General features: G+C 41.9%; 1 protein-coding gene across 1 annotated transcript; it reads right to left on the bottom strand.

Moving 5' to 3' along the window:
• Positions 1-8,678: 8,678 nt before the first annotated feature.
• tspy (testis specific protein Y-linked) lies at positions 8,679-17,368 on the bottom strand. Its single transcript, XM_019865130.1, has 8 exons — positions 15,986-17,368; positions 15,801-15,878; positions 14,847-14,958; positions 13,777-13,931; positions 13,338-13,414; positions 12,262-12,449; positions 11,714-11,758; positions 8,679-11,619 (listed from the first exon to the last, which is right to left on the bottom strand). Exons 1-8 carry the CDS (start codon positions 16,916-16,918, stop codon positions 11,582-11,584), a joined length of 1,626 nt encoding a protein of 541 aa, XP_019720689.1. The 5' UTR covers positions 16,919-17,368; the 3' UTR covers positions 8,679-11,581.
• Positions 17,369-19,990: the final 2,622 nt, after the last annotated feature.

Genomic DNA, 19,990 nt, shown 5'->3' with positions numbered 1-19,990 from the left:
AACGCATCAGTGGTCATGCCTCCTGCAAAAACAAAATGTCACCTCAACACTTGTCTATTGGAAAAGTTAATAATTTAGTGAGGCTGCTGTTTTATATTCATGCACGGCCGTTCTCTGAGTGATGCACTTCTTGGTCACCGTTACTTTGCAAACCAGGTCGAGAAAAAGAAAAAAAAAAAGAATTCCCAGGATTCCACAGCGGCTGGCTCCCGCGTGCATGACAACGGTGACAAAAGAAGAAGGCAGGGTGGGGTGAAGGCGCGATGTGTCCATCTTTGTTCATAGAGCCGAAGTGAAAAGCAGGCGTGCAGACTCTCAAATGGTTTACAACCAACACCTAAATATACCGAGCGTAGGACCAAGTGAAGAAAGTAAAGATGTTTCATACTTTTGATATAATCACTGTAAGATTATGCACAGTTTGAATACTAACACTGTATACTGTATACTGTAAACAATGTATATAACCATTAGCATGTCCTGTTGCTTTTTTTTTGGGGGGGGGGGATAGCATTCAGCTCAGAGTGCCTGCTTATAAACAAATATAAAAATCCAACACAAGACCTTGAAACTTAATTTCGAAACTACAAAGACAAATTAATACAAATAAATACAACGCCAGAGTCTCAAGTTGTGTTATATTCATATAAATTAATTTTGAGATAGGTTTTAAAAATGGGTAATGAGGGTCTTTGCCTGATGTGCACTTGGGAGGGCATTCCACAGTTTCGGACCAGCCATGGATGGAAACAGCTCTATTTATCCTCTCTAAGCTTCTGCTTAGACTTTGGTACCTCCAGGAGCAGCTGGTCAGCTGATCTGAGTCACCGGGCAGGGGCGAGACCATTTCGACATTTGAAGACAAATAGCAGAATCTTAAAATGGACTCTAAAGTGCACAGGCAGCCGGTGAAGGGAGGTGACGACCTGAATTGTGTGCTCCCTCTTTCATGTTCCAGTGAAGAGGCAAGCGACTGGAGACATTTGAGGGAGGACTAGCTCACTCAAAAGTAAAGTGCAGTGCAATAATCACACCAAAATCCAATGAAGGCATAGATTACCGTTTCTATCGCCGATTCAATTAACCGATAATTTGCATCTCCTCACTGTCAGTGGGAATCCCGTAGGCCACATCTGGTCAATTTAATTTTTTCTCACAACTCAATAGGTCGTCTGTTATTTTTTGCATTATTAAACGGTATTGTGATCACTCTTAGCCGATCTAAAGTGTTGAAAATATCTTTGACACTTGAACTGCTGGATGATGAGTTGAAACAACACAAATGAATGAATAAATCTTTTTTTTTTAAAAAACTACCGTACACAAAGAATCTGTATTTCATTGGAATCGGGGCAAGAATATTTGTTTTAGGGGTATGGTTGTTCCAGCACTAGAGGCACACTAGGTTTGTTATTTCTTTTGTGGAACAAACTAATGGGAATCATTGTTCATAGTACGTGAGTTGAATGGAAAAACTTAAACCAATTGAACAATACTATGTGTCTTTTTTTTCAATTTGATTTTGTTCTTCTACTTATGTATTTGGTATTTGAAACAAACTATATCATGCATTCATTCATGAAAACTGTCTAAGTGTCATAAAACTCTGATGTCATGTTGATGTTGGTGCATAACAGTACATGACAGCGACCGGTACCAAATTGAATGATGCGGTGTTCAGTAAAAAAAAAAAAATCACATTTGGGGGATTTTCTGAAGAGTAGTGGTTTTGGCGGCATGACCACACAAAAGAAAAATGCAAAATGTACCCAAACAAGTGTTTTTTTTAAGTTGAAGCCACGGTCGCAATCGGCACAATTTCAACATTCAATTGAGTGATTCTTTCACATACCACTAGAGGGAGTATGCAGATCAAGAAGCATGTCTTTGGAATGAGTGAGGAAGCCGGGGTGCTCGCAAAAACACCCACACAGGCGCAGGAATATTTTGTCCGCGTACACACAGGAAGGCTGGAGTCGAGATTCAAACTCAAAACTGTGATGCAGGCGTGCTAACCGCTAATCTACCGTGCTACCTCCTTTAAGAGGTAAAAAAAAAGGATAGCATGACTTTTTGTTGGAGGCTGTGGCACAGTGTGGCACACAGAAAAACTAAATAAACATATGAGGCAATGAGGTGTGTCAGTGCGGAAAAGGTCAATAAGGCAGGGGGCAGTTCCTGCACGCAAACCATTAAAAAAAAAAAAAAAAAAAAAAAAAAGCTTGAACTCAAACCTTTGAAACACACACCCCTTGATGATCTTGACTGATCCGAACACTGAGTATATAAGCAGTGTCCTCGTCTCCTGTTGGCCTCTGGCCACACGTGACCTACGCGCAGTCAAAATGGGTTCGGGATCTTTGCTTCACCCCTGGTAGGAGGCATCGCTGCTTTTCCAGCTGAGGAAATGAGTCACGGATGTGTGCTGACTTCAGATTTCCTCTCAACTTTGGCTCCCCATACTTTTTGTGTGTTTGTGCCAGTCTTTGATTGTTAAAGACCCCTTAAAGTGAATTCATTTTGTTTCCAAATTTATCGCATGGCTTAAATCGTGAAAATATTCCAGACCAACGTATGGTGCTCAGCTGTGGACAAAGTATTCAACTGTCTTTCACCGTGTCAGTTTTCTTGATTTTTTTTGGCCCCAGCCCAAATTGAGCCGTGTCATGAAGAACTTGAGCACCTTCATTGGCATCAGTGGTTTTCCAACACAGACATGATATCCAAGTTGCCTATACACCCGGAATATGTGGTTTCCCTTGAGTAATCTGCTGATGTGGCCACTTTAGAGTGCCTTGTTGTCAGTCAAGTGTCACACACAAAGCAGAAGAGCGGAGGTGATTTTGAAACAAAAAGTCCAACTTGCCAAGCAGTATGAGGATCGCGGATTTGGGCTGGCATTGGAGCACCTTGTTGCAAGCTTTGAGTGCACACGCGTGAGGTCAAAAATGTCTGACAAGACAGGGACTTTGACGCGGCCAGTTTAGAGCACCTGGCGTGTAAATTCACAAAACATTTTTCTTTTTCTTCCCGGGGACTGAAAAGGTTTGTGCAGATGAGAGAGTGAAGACTGGCCTGAAATGTCCCTATATGATGGATGAATGTTGGCTTCTTGTTATTTATCCCTGTAGGCCGACTGCAAGCTGCGGCTGGATCCCGCGCCACCAGACCCATCAATCACTCGAGGCACACATTTGTCCCCTTAAGGGAGAAAAAGGAGAAAAAAAATCATGACAGTCAATTTTCTATTGACAAATTGCAAAGTGTCTCCACATGCCCAATGCAGGAGAAAGGCAACAAGTGCATGCTGGGAAAGCGGGGTGACCCCATGAGCAAATCACAGGGTAGAGAAAAGATACCGGCTGTTTTCTATCACAACAAACACGGCAAAACTCTTCCTCTAACTTTTATTATCTTACGTGTGAGAAAACGTCAACATGAAAAATACAAAAGCAGGTGCTTGCTAATATCCTTGAACTTTAGCACGCCAACAATTCCGAAAGTAGGGCAACGTCTTTAACATACGGACGAGGGGCGCATCCGCGACACACCATCTCGGCCGCTCCCCTCATGTCATATACCGGAGCCGAGCTGATTCTTTTTGCAGAGAAAGAATGCATATTTCCCCCTGAGATGAAGCAGCGTTTGAGTCTCCATATGTCCGCGGGGCCCGCCGCCATCTGCCGACGACACCAGACTGGCACTCTTCCTCTCTGTAAAATGCTTCCAGGAGAAGCAACAGCTGTTGAAGAAGAGTACCGTACAAATAATGACAGGTTAGAGGAAGCTGCTTACTGCACATGAAAAGGAGGGCAGGGAGGATGCGAGAAAAGTTCATCCGTCAGCACTCTTGCGAAAGTTGCCCACTGCAATGTACGTCCACAACCGAAGGTGAAATCAGGCCTCGCCTCACATTTTTCACAGAATGCCACGAACGGAGCTGCCTCTTCAGCGACACACCAACGAAGAAGAGCAGCAAAAGTACGAACATCGCCAGTCAATCAGGTGCCCGGTGGTTGTTTCAATCTTTGGCCAATGCTAAATGCTATTGCTATGTTGTAGTAATGCAAAAAAAAAAAAAATCAATTTGAACAGGGAAATCGATTTTTATTTAAAAGATGTGAGTGCTTTGAATCACACCAAATCGTTTCACTTTAAAATGTCCGGTCCTTGAATTTGTTTGGCGCCCTGGATCAAGAACCTTTCCCTCAAAATGTCATATAAATCACAGAAAGACATTAAAGATGATGTTTGGGGGGTTTTCTTCAGATTTTTGTAGCTTCATCACATACAACCCCCCCCCCCACACACACACACACACACAAAGAAATCATGCGTGAATATATTGCACATCCAAAGTCTAAACATCCCTTTTCCAATGGAAGATTTTGTTCATTAAAAAAAATAATAATAATAAATAGATGACAAATTACCTCCTCTGACAAAAAACTTTTCCCAACATTATTTTGACCTCTAAACCATACAACAACAAAAACAACAAAATATTTTCAAAAGAGGATCTAAAAATCAGTCTTTAAAAAAAACAAAAGAAAGAAATTATTGTGGTTGCCCACATGTGCACAGCTGTGTTTAGAAGTTCAGAGGTTCTAGTAGGCTTTTCTGAACATTTAGGAGTTTTTTTTTCAAAAAGAAGCTCCAGTTCCACCTGGAAAAAAAAGCCCGTTGATTGTTGCTACCAGCCTGCTTTACTGTAGATATGATGTTCTACAGTAGATGCTTTGTCGCCTTTGCCTAAGCTACCCATCTCATAAAAACATTTTTATTATTATTTAGAAATTGAAAGTTGCGTCCCCGGGATGTGGTTTGTTCCGTATTTTGGTAATTGTCCCATGCGTCTGTCACACACAAACATAAACACAGAATTTAACAATAATGAACAAAATAAAAGACAGGAAATATGAAAGACAGCAATGTGTTATTGGCGGGAGGGACCCGTGAGCGTAGCGTACATCTGATGCGTTCTCCTCTGCTCTGTGCCAAATCCTCTGGACGCAGGCAGCCCAGCCCCTTTGCCCTGCCTGTCATGATCGTTGCCTACTAACACGCTAGTTATTATTGTAATTATTTTTATGATAGTAAAAGTGGGGCGGCCCGGTGATCCAGTTGTTAGCGCGCCGACCTCACAGTGCAGAGGTCGTGGGTTCGATCCCGGCTCCTGTGTGGAGTTTCCATGTTCTCCTCCGGCCTGCGTGGCTTTTCTCCAGGTACTCCGGTTTCCTCCAACATTCCAAAAACATGCATGGCAGGTTAATGGAACGCTCTAAATTGTCCCCAGGTGTGAGTGTGAGCGTGGATGGTAGTTCGTTTCTGTGTGCCCTGCGATTGGCTGGCAAGCGGTTCAGGGTGTCCCCCGCCTACAGCTGGGATCGGCTCCAGTACGCCCCATGACCTTATAAAAAGGATCAGAAAATGGATGGATCGTAAAAGTGTCCCCAGACAGGCTCTGTTTAATTTACACCACTTAATATGCATACAATAAAGTAGGCCAGATATGCTCCAGTTCTGGCTATTAGATTTTTCATAATTGTTAAAAGTGTTAAAGTACAAATTATTTGTTTAATCTCCAGCCATTTTTGATAGCCTGTAGGCTATGCTCAGGTTCAGGCTACTTCAATCTACAACAAAAATAACAATGTTCATTGCTAACAAAGCACTTCCAACTACGTTAAAATGCTTTCTTGACTTCTCCTTCCTCACTGACCACCAAGTGACCACAGGCCCCGAGGCTAATATGACATATTAAATACTGTCAATGAAATCAAAGCATTTTGTTTTTTCATGTAAAAAAATGCATGTGATTCTATGCATTTTGGGGTTTTGTGGAGCCAGACCCTCCGATTTCTTTCGGCCGCGTGGTTTTGCCACGACGCCATGAGGGGTGTGCCTTATTTCCAGCTCTGAAAGGTGGCAATCCTACGTTTTGCGCCAAACATGTCTTTTGGAATCATGCCGCAAAGTTTTAAACCTTGGTTTCACGCTGGACAGAACACATTTTTTCGGAATGTGCCTGGAGACCTGCTTCACATTGAATGTGTCTTGAGATTACCTGTGGTGAATGGGTAAGATTGGAATGAAATTGATATGATTGAAGAAAAGTAAAAGGCTCATGGAAATGAAAAAAAAAATCATGAAATATTAAAATACACCTGCATATGTGTGGACATTGTCGAGGTGTAATTCACTGTCAAATTGTGGGGAGGGGTAAAGGTAACAAATTCTGCAATCTGTTCCTTTCTGTGTGTGTACTCACACATGTGATTGGTGGGTGGGTGGATTGTGGAGTGGGGTGGGGGGGTGTTCGTAAGGAGTGCAGTCATCTGTCTGGTGTGATCGTCTGTAACGGGGCCCAGGCTCAAGCATGCACTCTGCGATCTCCCAGATAAGAGTCATCCATCTGCTGTGTGCGCGCGTTGGGGCCCAGTCAGCTCCTCTTATCATTGCACTGGTCCATTTACCATTTCCCTCTGCCTTATCCCCCCCCGCCCCCGACCTCTTTCATCACCTCCCACCCCTATCACCTAGCCTGCAATGCTGCTCTTTATCTTGATTAGAGGACGAGCACACAATCAGGAAAATAAGTGCTGCAAATTTGTAAATCTGGAAAAAAAAAAAAATTGCCTGGAGCCTCAAGCCAAAGGGGACGCCGAGAAACAGTTGAGTTTGGATCGTATCAACGACAAAGTAACGGCACGACTGCGATTTATTGGGAATCCCCGCGTAGGGCCCCTTTACTGTTACTGGTTGGTGGCTTGTAGCTGGGGCCTTCGAGAGATGGCTCATATCGGTCTATATCAGCAACACAAGACGTCAACATGAGAGTAAGATAGCGGCCAGTGTTTGCAAACTTACCGTTGAAATTAGATGAGAGGTAAAACTGACGCTGGCGATCGTGAGCGCTGGAACGTAGCACTCCAATCCACTGGGAGCAACTGCGCATATCAATCTTAAAACATCAGACTGATTCAATGACCGCTGTGTAGAACGGTCTCAGCAGATCCTGTGGCAGGCCGCGCTTCCTCAGCCGCCTCACGAAATACATCCCCGGCTGGGGGCTTTTTCAGGATGCAGTTGATGTTGGCCTCCCACTTCAGGTCCTGAGAAAGTGTGATTCGCGTGTTCGGCTCCAGGTTGTGTTGGTTGCACCAGAATGCCAGATGCTCTACGTCCTGTCGGTACGCAGATTGGTCACCAATCATGGTTCAGCTTCAGAAAGCAGGTGAGCAGGTTCACTTCCCATTTAAGAAGGTAAATAACAATACCCCACATTTTAGTACAGACAATAGGCAGTGAATTTATATCCTTTGTTGTATGGAGTTCACAAAAGGAAAAGAGCATGACTTTAAGGAGGATAGTCTCAGCAAAGCTCCTGAAGCCCAAAGTAACAGGTCAGCGCGAGGACGCAGTGGTGTGCCTCTATCAGTGTGCCCAACAGTGCATGACAAATGATTGACATCCCATCAGTCGCACCTTCTGTCTCCGATTTTTCCTCGGGAACAGGAGTGAGGGATAGGGCGTTGGTTTCATAAAAATTAAATTGGAGGCAGAAGATGGAGCCAGAGAAGGCTGGATTTTCTTTGAACAGTTCATTTTCATCAGGTATTTACGGTCAGGTCATGCTGGCAGTTTGAGCATGTACCATAAAAAGTGTGTGGGGGTGGGGGGTTTCTAAGCAAATCTAGCGTTTAAGTACCTTTAATATCAGAAAAAGATTTTTGTGGATCCTCGTGATTTATTACACATATTTTTTTTTTCATTATTTAGGACCGTGTCTGGTGAATCATAGGCTTCTGCAATAAAAACAGACTTAATTTCATGGCTTGTAACACATCTTAACCAGAGATGCCAATAACTATGGAGGGCACCGTACATGTACTTTGATTCAATTATTGCTTTCAGGTATTTTGTACAAGACTGATGCAGCGGGCTTCCAAACAAACAGATGGCGGGCCACAAATGGCCCCCTGGATGTAGCTTGGACACTCCTACCCAACCCCCCCCAAACACACACACAGTTTGGCTGTTGCCTGTTGTCCCTCCAGTCATTGGAACAAACTTATGTCCCAATCGATATTGTGCAAGAACCAAGCCTGTTATTAATTTATGATCATGAAACGTGGCCGATCTGTGGTTGGTGGGGGTTGCTGAACGTGGAAGCAAAATACCTCATTTCACATGGTGTAATGAGTTTCCAACATTAGTGTTAATAGTATGTGCCCATCATAGGCTGCATTCCCTGAGTGCTGCTGGGCCTCCAGCAGGACAGATTTTTGTGAGTGGAATATTTATAGCTGTGCATTAAAAGTGGAATCAAGGGTTTAAGTGTACCATTGCAACACTGCTGCCGTTCCTTTGTCTGGGCCTGTCCAAAAATGCCTCGCCGGGAGCTATTTACAGTGGCAGTTTGAAAATGGGAGTGATATCACACACGCATGCCGCTGCACTGGCAGTGAAATCCATTGAAGTGTCACTCTGTTGCTTTTGTTTGATCTCTCTTCAAGAGTGGGGAAGGTGACTTGTGACTTAAATGTCAAAAAGTCATGTCGGCAGCATTCATTCAAGAACTCAAGTCTGACAAAAATAGATCTTTATTGTGGTTTACTAGATTATCATTAAGAATTTTAATCTAAAACCTTAAATACTTCCATCACACTCTGATATGTGATACAGAAGGTCTTTATTTAAATCAGCGCAACAGACAAAGGTGACAAACTACACCACACTGCCATCTTGTGGCGACAAGAAATAGACACTAGTGTCGGGTGCAAATGTAAGTGTAGCATCAAGACAGTCAACAGCAAAGTCAAACAACTTCCTACTTTATTGGGTCTGACGCAAAAGGTGGACATCTCGCCCCTAACAAAATGAAAGTAACCAAAGCAACAAAGGACTACAATTTTCTAGAAAAGCATATGAGAAGGGACACCGCTAGGGGGGAAAACATGTTCATGAGCAAACGTGTTCCAGTGCACCCTGAAAGAGAGACGAGTTTAACACAAACTGCTGCAATGTTAGTGAATACATGGCCTTGTGAGCATATGAGGTGTGACAATAAAGAAACGAGATGTTCATGATTCAATGCAGATTGGGTAACTGCTTAGATCAGTCTTGCACAACATTAATATCATTCAGCCCGCAATTCCCACACTCCAATTTAAAATTGAGACGAGATCATTTTTTCACTGGGGCCTTGACAAACCAGTGACCTGACTTCGGAATTTTCTGAGATATGAGCCATGAGTGGGCGGTGGGTTTGTTTTTGTTTTTTTGTTTTTTTTGCTTTGAACAACAATTGGAGATACGAATGCCAAATTGTGGCAGTTAACTCAACTCAATTGACAACGATCCACCTTGGCAGACGGAAAAGAAATCTTTAAAAAGTAGCTTCAGCCTGTGCAATTCACTCCCAGGCCAAAATAAAACAAAAAAAGACAGATGCTACAACAATACTCAAAGGCAGACAGCTTTTATCCTCTGCAAAAAAACAAAGAAACAAATATTACTGAAAATGACTGAAACAGAGGAGTTGAGTGAAAGTCTTCTTCGTTTTTTCTGTGCAACAGTGTTATACTGACGTCTGGTGGCCGAGTCGTGAACATTAGAAGGAGCTGCGATGAATTAATCATGATGCACAAACCAGTTCTTAAACCATCCATCGGCCGAACGGCTTATTCTATTTAACTGTTATTACGTTGTTTTCATAAAAATTTTGGGTGTGAGGCTGGAATAGATGAATGGCCTTTCCATTCATTTAAGAAAATAAAAATAGGAAAATGACTATTTTGGGTTACAAGAGTGGTCACGGCACAAATTGAACGTGTATACTTTTGTTTGATTCTTTGTCAGACTTGTATACAGTTGACAGTTACTGGCTGCCCAAGTTTGAGAACGTTATCATGGTCCATGGTCTTTCCAGTCTTTTAAAAAAAATGCCAATTCGCCGGGAAAAGCACACGCTCTTCTGTGTGGCAAAGTCTCAAGTGATCTCCGATGGCGTCACTAGTACACAAACGCTCGCATGTCTTCTGACCAAGGCAGAGCCACTGAGAAAACAGGGCTAAAAGCTTGAAGGATGATTTTAGCCTTCATCTCTCCTGCCGTTTGAATATGTCAAGTGTCAGTCAAGGATGATGTTCCGTGATATGAACTGCTGAAGGAATACCCCACGTCGGCCATCATTTACATTTCAACAGCTAGGTAGATTAAAAAATAGACGGCATGGACATTCAGACACCAAACATGATGATTACGAGACTGGGTAATTAATTCAGGAGACAAAAATAAATTTAATTCCTCCTGGATCGCTTCGGGTCAGCTCTGTCACTAAGGATGAGTACCGAAGGCGGTACTTTGGGTATGGACCAATTTGGGTCGGTACCCCTGAGCACCGATTCGCGTCAAATCAAACTGAGCCATGTTTCGGTTCCAAAACGCGTCTTTCAGATGTGACTGTGTGAGAGGAGAAGAGTTGTCAATTGTCCATGGCGCATTCAAACGCAGCAGTGCATGCACACCACCATAATGATGTCACCCACTCCGCAGGCTTTCACACACACTAAAAATACATTTCCGTGTTTGAAGCGAGTGGGACTCGCCTGCTGCCAAGCCAAGCAAATACACTTTATGAATTATATTGTAGTGATGGGAGGAAGCAGTTCAGAAAATGAATGGGTGAATGGGTGAAGCCTTGGACTTCCCAGCATGCTTTGGTTGAAGCATAAATGTGCCGCAAATTACTACCATGGCGTACCGGGGACAATTTCCATGTACCAAGAATCTAAACCGAACCGGTTCAAATGTCAAAGTACCCATAAATAAAAACACATAACTGTGCCATCAGAACATCAGTACGCTGACATGAGTGCCACGGTGTGTACAAAAATGTCAAATTCCACAGAGAAACCCTTTAAGCAGAATGTGAAAACTGCTGTAAAACGACTAAAAAGACAAAATTCCACCTACAGCGGAATGTGGGGACTCCGCTGATCAAAGTACAACTGGCAATATCACACTGTGATTGAGTGGCGTGTTTGCTGCATTATGCCGCGTGGAGGAGTGGGGGGACACGCTGATGAAAACATTATCTGCTTTTCTTGACTACAGTAGAGTACACATTTTCGTCTTCACAATGCCGAATTGTGAAATCGAGTGTGGGGTGGGGGTGGGGGGGACATCCCTGAGAACACATTATGGTGCAGTTCAAAGTGTTCCTGAAATGTGGTGATGATGTGGTCAACATAATTGAATAGATTAGAACAGGAAAAAGAGCCCAAAGGATAATGACTGCTTCCCATGTCTGTGAGATTCTTGTCATTTGTGTACTTTGCTAAAAGTCGGCTGCAGAACAACGTTGTCTAAAAGCGATCCTTTAGGGCAGTGTCCTGTATTCGAATACACCATAGAAAATCATAAGTCACCTTGCCTTGGCTTTATTAAGTTAACCCTGATTTCAAAAGTATAGATCGTATTTTGGTATATTACAAAAATATGACATTTTGTGCATAACATAACTAACATCCGGAAGATGCTCAGGCATACCCGCTGCTCTTCCTGACTTCCCGTTTCAGGCCGCCTCATCTTCCTGGTCGCTGTCATCCGAGCCTGCCAGGTAAAAGACAGACACACTATGTCAGTACAGTATTTGGCTTCACCTTGTAAATGAAAGTCTCAAATGAGCAGACGACAGAACACTTACCGTCAATCACAATTTCTCCACCTTCACCTTCTTCCTGGCTCTCATCTGAGGAGGACAAAGTTTGGAGTTGTGATGAGGAAAACTGAAAGCATCATTCCACGGTTCCTACAACTGAAGGCATGTTCAATTCAAGGCTTTTGAATTCCATTTTACATTCAATTTGGGACCAACTTCCCAATGTTCTCAATGTCCCCATGTTGCCTAAATTGCTCAAGTCTAAGTGATGTGCATCTGCTCTTATGAGCACCGCCTCGGGGTGCAACAATTAATCAATAACTAACCAATGATCAAATTTATAGATATTTATTTTCATAGTCTAATTATTGAGACCTTGTTTAATTTTTAAATGTCCAAATCCTCAGATAGATAGATAAAAAGAGACAAATAGGTAGATAATATTCGACATGCGTACACGTTTCTTTCTTTAAGCTTATCGACAAATAACCTGGTCATTGGTCTGATGTAAAAATCGGTTATGTCCCTCGAGCACTAAAGTTTGCCCACTGCTTTTCTGGCGCGAGTGTGCTCTAAATCAAAAAGTAACCGACCTGCACTCGGTGCCCCTTCCTCCTCCTCCTCCTCCTCTTCTTCTTCTTCTTCTCCTCCTTTTTCCTCCTCTTCTTCCTCTCCACCACTGTGGCCTGGCTCCGGCTCACCAGCTTCCTCGTCTGAGTCAGAGATTACCACACAGTCGTCGCCATTGCCGTGGTCAGCTGCTGTGGCGCCATCGCCATCACTGGAGGACAACACGATCAGGTTTATAAGGAGAAGGGGGAAAAAAAAACCCCACTGAACTGCACAAGTACATCAGATGGGATTTCTGAACTATGGTGCACTGCGTGTGAATATCCACTATAATGTAGAATCCATACTGTGAGAGATTGGATTGGAGTATGAGGCATAGACCCTGCATAGAGCAGCAAGTGTAAAATAGGACAGCGGAGACTCCAGACTGTTGACCAGCTGAAGCTGTACATCAAACACGAAAGAAGGAAGAATTCCAGCGACAAAACTTCAACAATTAGCGACCTCCGTTGCCAAACGTTTATGGAATGCTCTTAAAAGAAAAGGTGATGTAACACTGTGGTAATAATGAGCCTGTCCCAGCTTTTTGGAAATGTGTTGCAGACATACAATTCTAAGTTGATGATGATTTGCTAAAAACAAAGTTTATATATTTGAACAATAAATATCTTGTCTTCACAGGGTATGCAATTTAATATGCAAATTGTCATACTCTGTTTTTATTTATGTATAACACCATGTCCCAACTTCATTGGAATTTCAACTTCATTGGATTTGTCGAAGTTAATTAGATTCTGAAGGCAAGACAATCCACACAATAGCAGACGGTACATACAAATCATACATCCATCTGTTGCGATTCTTACAACACAACTGCATTCAACTACACAGGACCATGTTTCACACAGAGCAAGTAAAGTGAGAGAAGATTATCATTAAGTTTCAAAACAACAGTTTTAAACACGCTGAAGAATGCTCTGCGCTTGCCGATATTGAGAGAGACAGCAGTTTTGGCCCATGGAAACATTGTGGACACCAAAACGACTCAAATTCCAGTATATGCTGTACGGATGCAATAAACATTGGGAATGCGACCTACCTGCCGTTCTCTCTGGGCTGCCAGAGAGGCGTGAGGTAGTATCTCAAAGGGTCCCTGTATAGGTCGTCCTTCAAGATCTGGACAACCGCAAACAGATCAGAGAAAAAGTTAAACCAAGTGAGCCTCCTGAAATGTTTATTCATAAAATGACTTGAGGCACCTGAAATTTACAGATACCTGTACATCCATTTGTTTTTATCAACAAATTCTTTTACATTTGTTCATGTTTAATCAATGCAAATTTTGAATAATTGTTTTATGACCAGGACGACCACTCTCAAATCATTGTCCCCAATTGGAATCGACCAGTCATCCGCCTTCCCAAACATTCCCAAAATGGTACTTTATACAAACAAAGTCTGATAACAAGTGATTGGTCATTTTGTTTGTGTTTGCGTGAACAACACTATTTGTGAATGTTGCCAGTTGGCGGACATACCTGTGCGACATCGTCTTGTCCGGGGTTGCTGTGGTCACCAAACCAGCTGAAAAAGGTCTGGTAGACGCCACGTGACATCTTTCTGGGTTCGCTGTGGGCCGTCAAGTTGTGACCGCGATTCCACAGGATGGTGTTGGACAAGGACGTTGGAGTTACTGCCAAAATGACATTTTTTGGGGGGGTTAGACAAAATAATCATGGTAAAAGTGTAAAAGTTGAAATCATTTTACAAAACAAACTGATAAAGTTAACAATGATTTTACAAATTAAAATAAGGAGTGGTGCCTTGCAATTTGACTTTAATTTGTTCCATGACCACCAGGGCTGGACGGTTATGGAAAAAATTATAATCAGAATTATTTTGATTGAGATCGAAATCAGGATTAATAAAACTATTATACAAAACGATTCTTTAACTTCAAAACTTTATTCCACTATGAAACTCAACTACTCAAAACAGCATCGTGGTCTCGTGCCCATTCACCCCGAGATGTTGAACACTATTCTCAAGCACGCTGTTCTTGTTGTCAAGGACAAAATGACTTTGTAAATATCATTTGAATCTCAAACCTTTTGTATTTCCATTCTGCTACATCCACAAACAAACAAAAATGAATCACGTTATAATGTGTTAAGTTATAACGTCAAAACAAGATACCTTTGACTTCCACATTGGGCAAACGAAAAAAAAAATCATTGCAGTTCAGGTCACTGGCGGGGGCTGCGTGTGTGTCTACTTTTTGTATCTTATGAATCACACCTGCTTCATACACTATTACAGAATATAGAACATATTTGAAAGAAAAAAATGACTTACTTTCAAATGAAATATTTTTTTAATACAGTAAATAAACAAGTGAGTGAAATAATCATTCTGCTCCATTGCTGATCAGCACCAAAACTCTTGATATCATAAAGCCTAAATAATACATCTGTGGACACTGTCAAACAACGCTGAACCTGATCTTTTTTTGTATGCCATCTTCTTCAGTGACGCTGGTGTACCGAATTTTGTGACTCCTTCATTAATTGCCCAGTAAAATGAAAAGCAATCCCGTGTTTATTTGTACCTCCCAGTCCAAGTTGCAGCTCCTTCATGATGATGTTGTTTTGGAAGTAAGGGTTCCGTCTGAAGTGGAAGCGGATCTGGAAACCCACTTTGTGGTTCTTGAAAGTTTCAATCTGATGGAGGTGAAATGTTTGAATGTTTTCAGAATAATTGACCAGTGAGTCCCAACTACCTTGTGCCACTTGGGAAATGACTCAATTTCAATGAATTGGACTGAAAACTGTAAAACATTTCATTTCTGACGCACAACGTATATTTCTTCTTAACTTTTTACACCAGACGCCACTTCGAAAAATACTTAGCAACCACTGTGATGATCAACATTAAAATTCCGGAACTTGGGCCGAAGTGGCATCAAAAACAATGTAGAGGTTACAGTCCTTAAAAGGCTACTAAAGGTCTATAACAAGCCAAAGTAACATGCACAGTTTGAACATTAACGCTGTAATCAAATGTAGATGAAAAGACAAAAAAAAAATGGTCAAAGTGTGTTGCACAAAATAAATAAACAAATAAATAAAAAAGACAGTTCTTGAAGATGATATGTTCATGATCTTTTAAGTTCCACAGTACTTAAAAGTTCAAAACTAGTGAACCGTACAAACAAAATATCTTCCCGCCCGCCCATTTACTTCTGCTATGTGGGGAAGCCCTTTTCTGACTGGCTGAAAAGTTTCAACACACGTTATCCACTAATAAGCTTGTACAGCTCGAAATTCTGAGGGAAACCCCAAGTTGACATGTCAAAATTACCGTGATATTTCAAACTCCAAAAATAGTTGCCCAAAAATAGGTTACTTTTTTGTGTACCACTAGTGGTACTTGTATAGACTGTTCCACAAGAGAATGAAAGATCCGTCATATAATATTAGTGATATTTTTGGCTTGATTGTTTGTGTCCCCTGAGTTTTCTGAGGTAAACTATGTCCAAAAAAGTTGCAAGTGTTTCACCTACCTCCAGATCAGTCATGTAGCTGAGAGCATCCTCGTCCGTCTCGTCAATGTGAGCCGAGAGGTGCGGATGGTTCAGCAGCTGGCGCCTCGGAGTCAAGGTAAAGCATAAACATGTTCACTTGCAGAAGGCATTCTCTCAAAGTTGAGCATGCAAGGAGAGAGGGATGGTCTTGGGCGAAAGGATACAGCAGTCACCCAAAAACCGGGGATGTTTTTTGTGATGGAGCGGCGTTGGTTGAGATGGGGCCGCCGCATGCGGCCCATCTTCAGCTCCAGGCGCTGGTGGAGCCAGGCGCTTTTCTTCTCGAGAGCTTCCAGTCTCATCTGAACCTGCGCCAGGAGAGCCACTGACTGTCTCATCTCGGGAGCCATCTTAACAGACACAATGGCGCACTCACCGTCCTCATTCTCCTCATTCTCGGACGGGAAAGAGGAGCTCGGTGTGGAAGAAGATCTAGACAAGGATTCATCACCTTCACCCTCGTTTGCGGCATCATCCGCATCTTCTCTTTCTGCTTTGTGTAAGCTCGTGGAACTGTCAGCGGCAGCTGCCCGCGTTTTAGAATGACCTCTGAGAACCTGCTGGTCCCCACGCCGATTGGCTTTGCTCCCCTGTTTGGCTTGTTTGGCTCTATTAGAGGAGCACGGAGTCTCTCGGCTGTCTTCGGCGTCTCCCCCCGTGAGGCTTGCGAGAGCTTCGGCGGCTGCTATGGCCGCCGGGTCAGAATCAGACTGGTCCAAAAGATTGCAGGGATCGGGTCCTGTGCTTGCATCTGCATCGTCCTTCGAATCAGCACACTTGTGCGCCTCGGCCGACTGGGCTTCCTTGGATTTATGCTCAGCCGAAATGGAGTTGTTGACAGGTGCAGAAGTCGGGGTGTACTGTACACAGTGCGAACTTTCTGCTTCCTCTTCATGCTCTGAATGTTTTTCTTGCCCAGCTGCTTCTGTGCTCTCGCCGTTTTTGCATCGCTCCGCGGCATCCTGCACGTCACGACACGCGTCGTCCACTTTCGAGGACTTGCTGGGAATAGAGCCTCCCTCATCCCGGTCCGGTGAAGGACACCTTTTCCTCGATTCGGAGTCGGCGCCCTGCTTGCAGTCCGTCAATTCGCTCATGCTGGCGAGCTAGCCAAAGCAGCTAACAAGCTAGGTAGCCCGCGAACACAATTACGTGAAATTTCAACGTACCCACCAACACTCGACTCAACACAACGGATAAGCGTCGTGGTTTCGCGATTGTCTTATTTGTCTCTTGACGTAACTTACATCCTCAATGACGACTGGACAGGATGCAGCTCGCTCGCGGCCTACGGGAAACGATAGGAAGAAGCAGTTAAATGCTAAAGCTACTTAGCTCGACGTTACCCATGTCGTGTAACCTCGCAGTTTGAGGCGACACATTTCCAAGAAAAGGGAAGACGCGCAAGACAAAGGCCAGTAAAATAAGATAACTCGCGTAACTAAGGTATAATTCCAAAGCAAGTTCTTAGTTTTGTGTTTCTTAATCCTTCATTTTACTATCCGCGTTATCGCCGTAAGGGAAAAAACAATGCTGTGATTGGTTCTAGCACGTCGCGCTAAAAGCTCTCGACCAATCGGATTCAAGGGTGTGCTTACTGGCTGATAACCTTGCAGAAGTAGTGTGCGATATGGCAACGTTAGGGATCGCACCTATGTCGATACTTTTCATCATTAATGTGACGCTTCATCACATTGCAAAAACTAAATAGTACATTTTGATTTATTACGTGTTTTTGTGACACATTTTCCTTCACCGATGACTACAATCCTGTTTAAAGATTGGGCAAAATGTATACATATGGGACCTATAATCATTATAGGTCCCATATGTATTATATTATCATATAATGTATACATTTTGCCCAATGTGCAGTACTTTCAATTGAAAGTATTGCACGACAGTAACCAAACAAATTTCCCCACATTGTCACGTCTGAAATGTATTCTTAAAAATGACAAAGTGCACAAAATTGTCAAACGTAAATAATAGTTTTCAACAAGTTCAATACAACGTTGTTGTACATTTTTTTATTCTTTACATTTTCTCTCTGGTGTATAAAATCATCACTGCACATCAAAAAAATAAACAAGCCATTTTTTTTTTAGCCAAATACGAGGTGTGTTCAGGATACAACGTAACAAAAAACAGAAGTTCTGCCCTTAAGAGCACCTCTTGACTGGCTTCGAGGAAAAGCTTAAAAATATTTTTAATTGTTCAAATACAATGAAAAAAAAACTTAACGATAACAGAAGGACCCCAAAGCCCTCGGCACGAATAAATGTGATCATATTATCGTACTGTATTAAGAGTATATACTAGGGGTGTAAGCGATACATCCATTTAATGGATGTATCAACGTGTCTGCCCTGCAATCCGGCTACATCGATAGGCACTGGACAACTTTACATCAATACTGGCCACACATCGACACAACATCCTTTTTATTAGTTATTGATCAAATGAATAAATATGATTAAAAAATTAGAATAATTTTATTCAAAAAATTCCTACTGCACTTTTATTTTTTATTGACTTCTCAATGTTATTTTTAATTATCTCTTATTATTTTTTTGCTTGTATGTGTTATTTCCGGTTGGCGTCGGGGATTTACATCAAGCATGCAACATCAGTCATGGAAGCAAGGAGGAGTATACTTAAGATGAAACAATGCGTAAATTTGCGGGAAAACACTTTGGATCTTGCAAGATCGACTTGACAAGACAGTTGTGTATAGCATTTTGCAAATGCCACGTGATATATAACGGAAAAGCAACAATTTGTCAATGCATCAGAAACAGCAAGAAACTTTATTACGATCGACAATAGCGATTGCTGTGCAAGGTACCGCGACAGACCAAAAAAGGTTTTGCTGCCTGATTCATTCAAAAACTCAATCCAATCTCCCGCTAAAATAATTCTTTATTATTGCGGAGTACGCAGAAAAAAAGTCTTGATGCTGGACCATGTAGAGCAGTGTTTTTCAACCTTTTTTGAGCCAGGGCACGTTTTTTACATTGGAAAAATTTTGCGGCACACCACTAACCAAAAATGTGATAAAATGACACTCTGAACAGTGTATTTAATTAAAATATAATTTCTCAGTTTATTTATACTCAATCAGTGTGAAACCTGGGGCTGTTTAGATCAGGGTTTTTCGAACTTTTTTGAACTTTTTTTCATTGAAAAAAATCTCGCGGCACACCACGAGCTGAAAATGTGACCCCCCCACCCCCGCTTATTTTACCAACAAACGTGTTATATTGTTACTATAACCGTTTTTTAACATTGAAGAATGACGTTATAACAGCTTGAATTGGAATCTAATGAACACAAAGAAAATAGTATTTTATCATCTTTCATATTTATTGTTTCACCGTCGTCCTGCATTCATGCGTCACAAATTCGCTTGTCTCTCGTCTAAACACAAGGCAATTGGCTAGCTGTTGCTGCTTCCTAGCGTTTTTGGGAGGGTACTACACGATTACTTTCTGGGCGAAAGACCGCACAGGCATAAAAATTGGATATTTTCCCGCGGCACACCTGACAATGTCTCGCGGCACACTGGTTGAAAAACACTGATGTAGAGTAGCTGATAGTTTTGAAAAATATATGCAAGTCTTGGGAAAGAAATGTTACAGCACGCCTACATAGTTTTTCTTTATACAGAAAAAAATCACAGCGGAAGGTTAATACAATGAATGTGAAAATATACAAGTTTAACATTGTATATTTTTATGTTCCATGAAAGAGAACGTTTAATATTGTTCAGATGTATGAAGTACTTTATCAAAAGGGTTTGTTTACATTGATATTTAATGCATAAAAATTGGAATGCAAAAATTACTTTTGAGAATGAGTTAGTGTATTTAAAGAGAACTAGTTTGTTCTGTTGCACTTTGTTTATGCGAGAATATTAAAAGAACCAGCTTGTTCTGATATCAATGTTTTTACTTTTTCTTTTTTTTTACATTTTGGAATGAATAAAGCTGAGCGGTTTTTGAAATAAAATCCAATGTAACTGATTTATATTTTGTTTATTTGGAGTGACCTTTAATTAGTATAGGTTTATTTCCAGAAAAGCCATAGTTACAGTACAGTATATCATATCATAATCACCTGTATCATATTGAATTGTATTGTTCCAAAAGAGGTATACAGTAATCCCT

The sequence above is a fragment of the Hippocampus comes genome, unplaced genomic scaffold (genome assembly GCF_001891065.2).
Source record: "Hippocampus comes isolate QL1 unplaced genomic scaffold, H_comes_QL1_v1.1 scaffold124, whole genome shotgun sequence".
Classification (NCBI taxonomy): domain Eukaryota; kingdom Metazoa; phylum Chordata; class Actinopteri; order Syngnathiformes; family Syngnathidae; genus Hippocampus; species Hippocampus comes.
The sequence above is the reverse complement of the archived record's forward strand: the minus strand, read 5'-3'. Positions and strand labels throughout refer to the sequence as shown.

What these genes read in the sequence shown, in the direction of transcription:
- tspy (XM_019865130.1), bottom strand. Translation starts at nt 16,918, where the DNA reads ATGAGCGAATTGACGGACTGCAAGCAGGGCGCCGACTCCGAATCGAGG. An exon ending in GCTACATGACTGATCTGGAG is followed by an intron (nt 14,959 to 15,800) that starts GTAGGTGAAACA and finishes CACCTCCATCAG; the next exon opens with ATTGAAACTTTCAAGAACCA. An exon ending in TGGAGAAATTGTGATTGACG is followed by an intron (nt 11,620 to 11,713) that starts GTAAGTGTTCTG and finishes TTTACCTGGCAG; the next exon opens with GCTCGGATGACAGCGACCAG.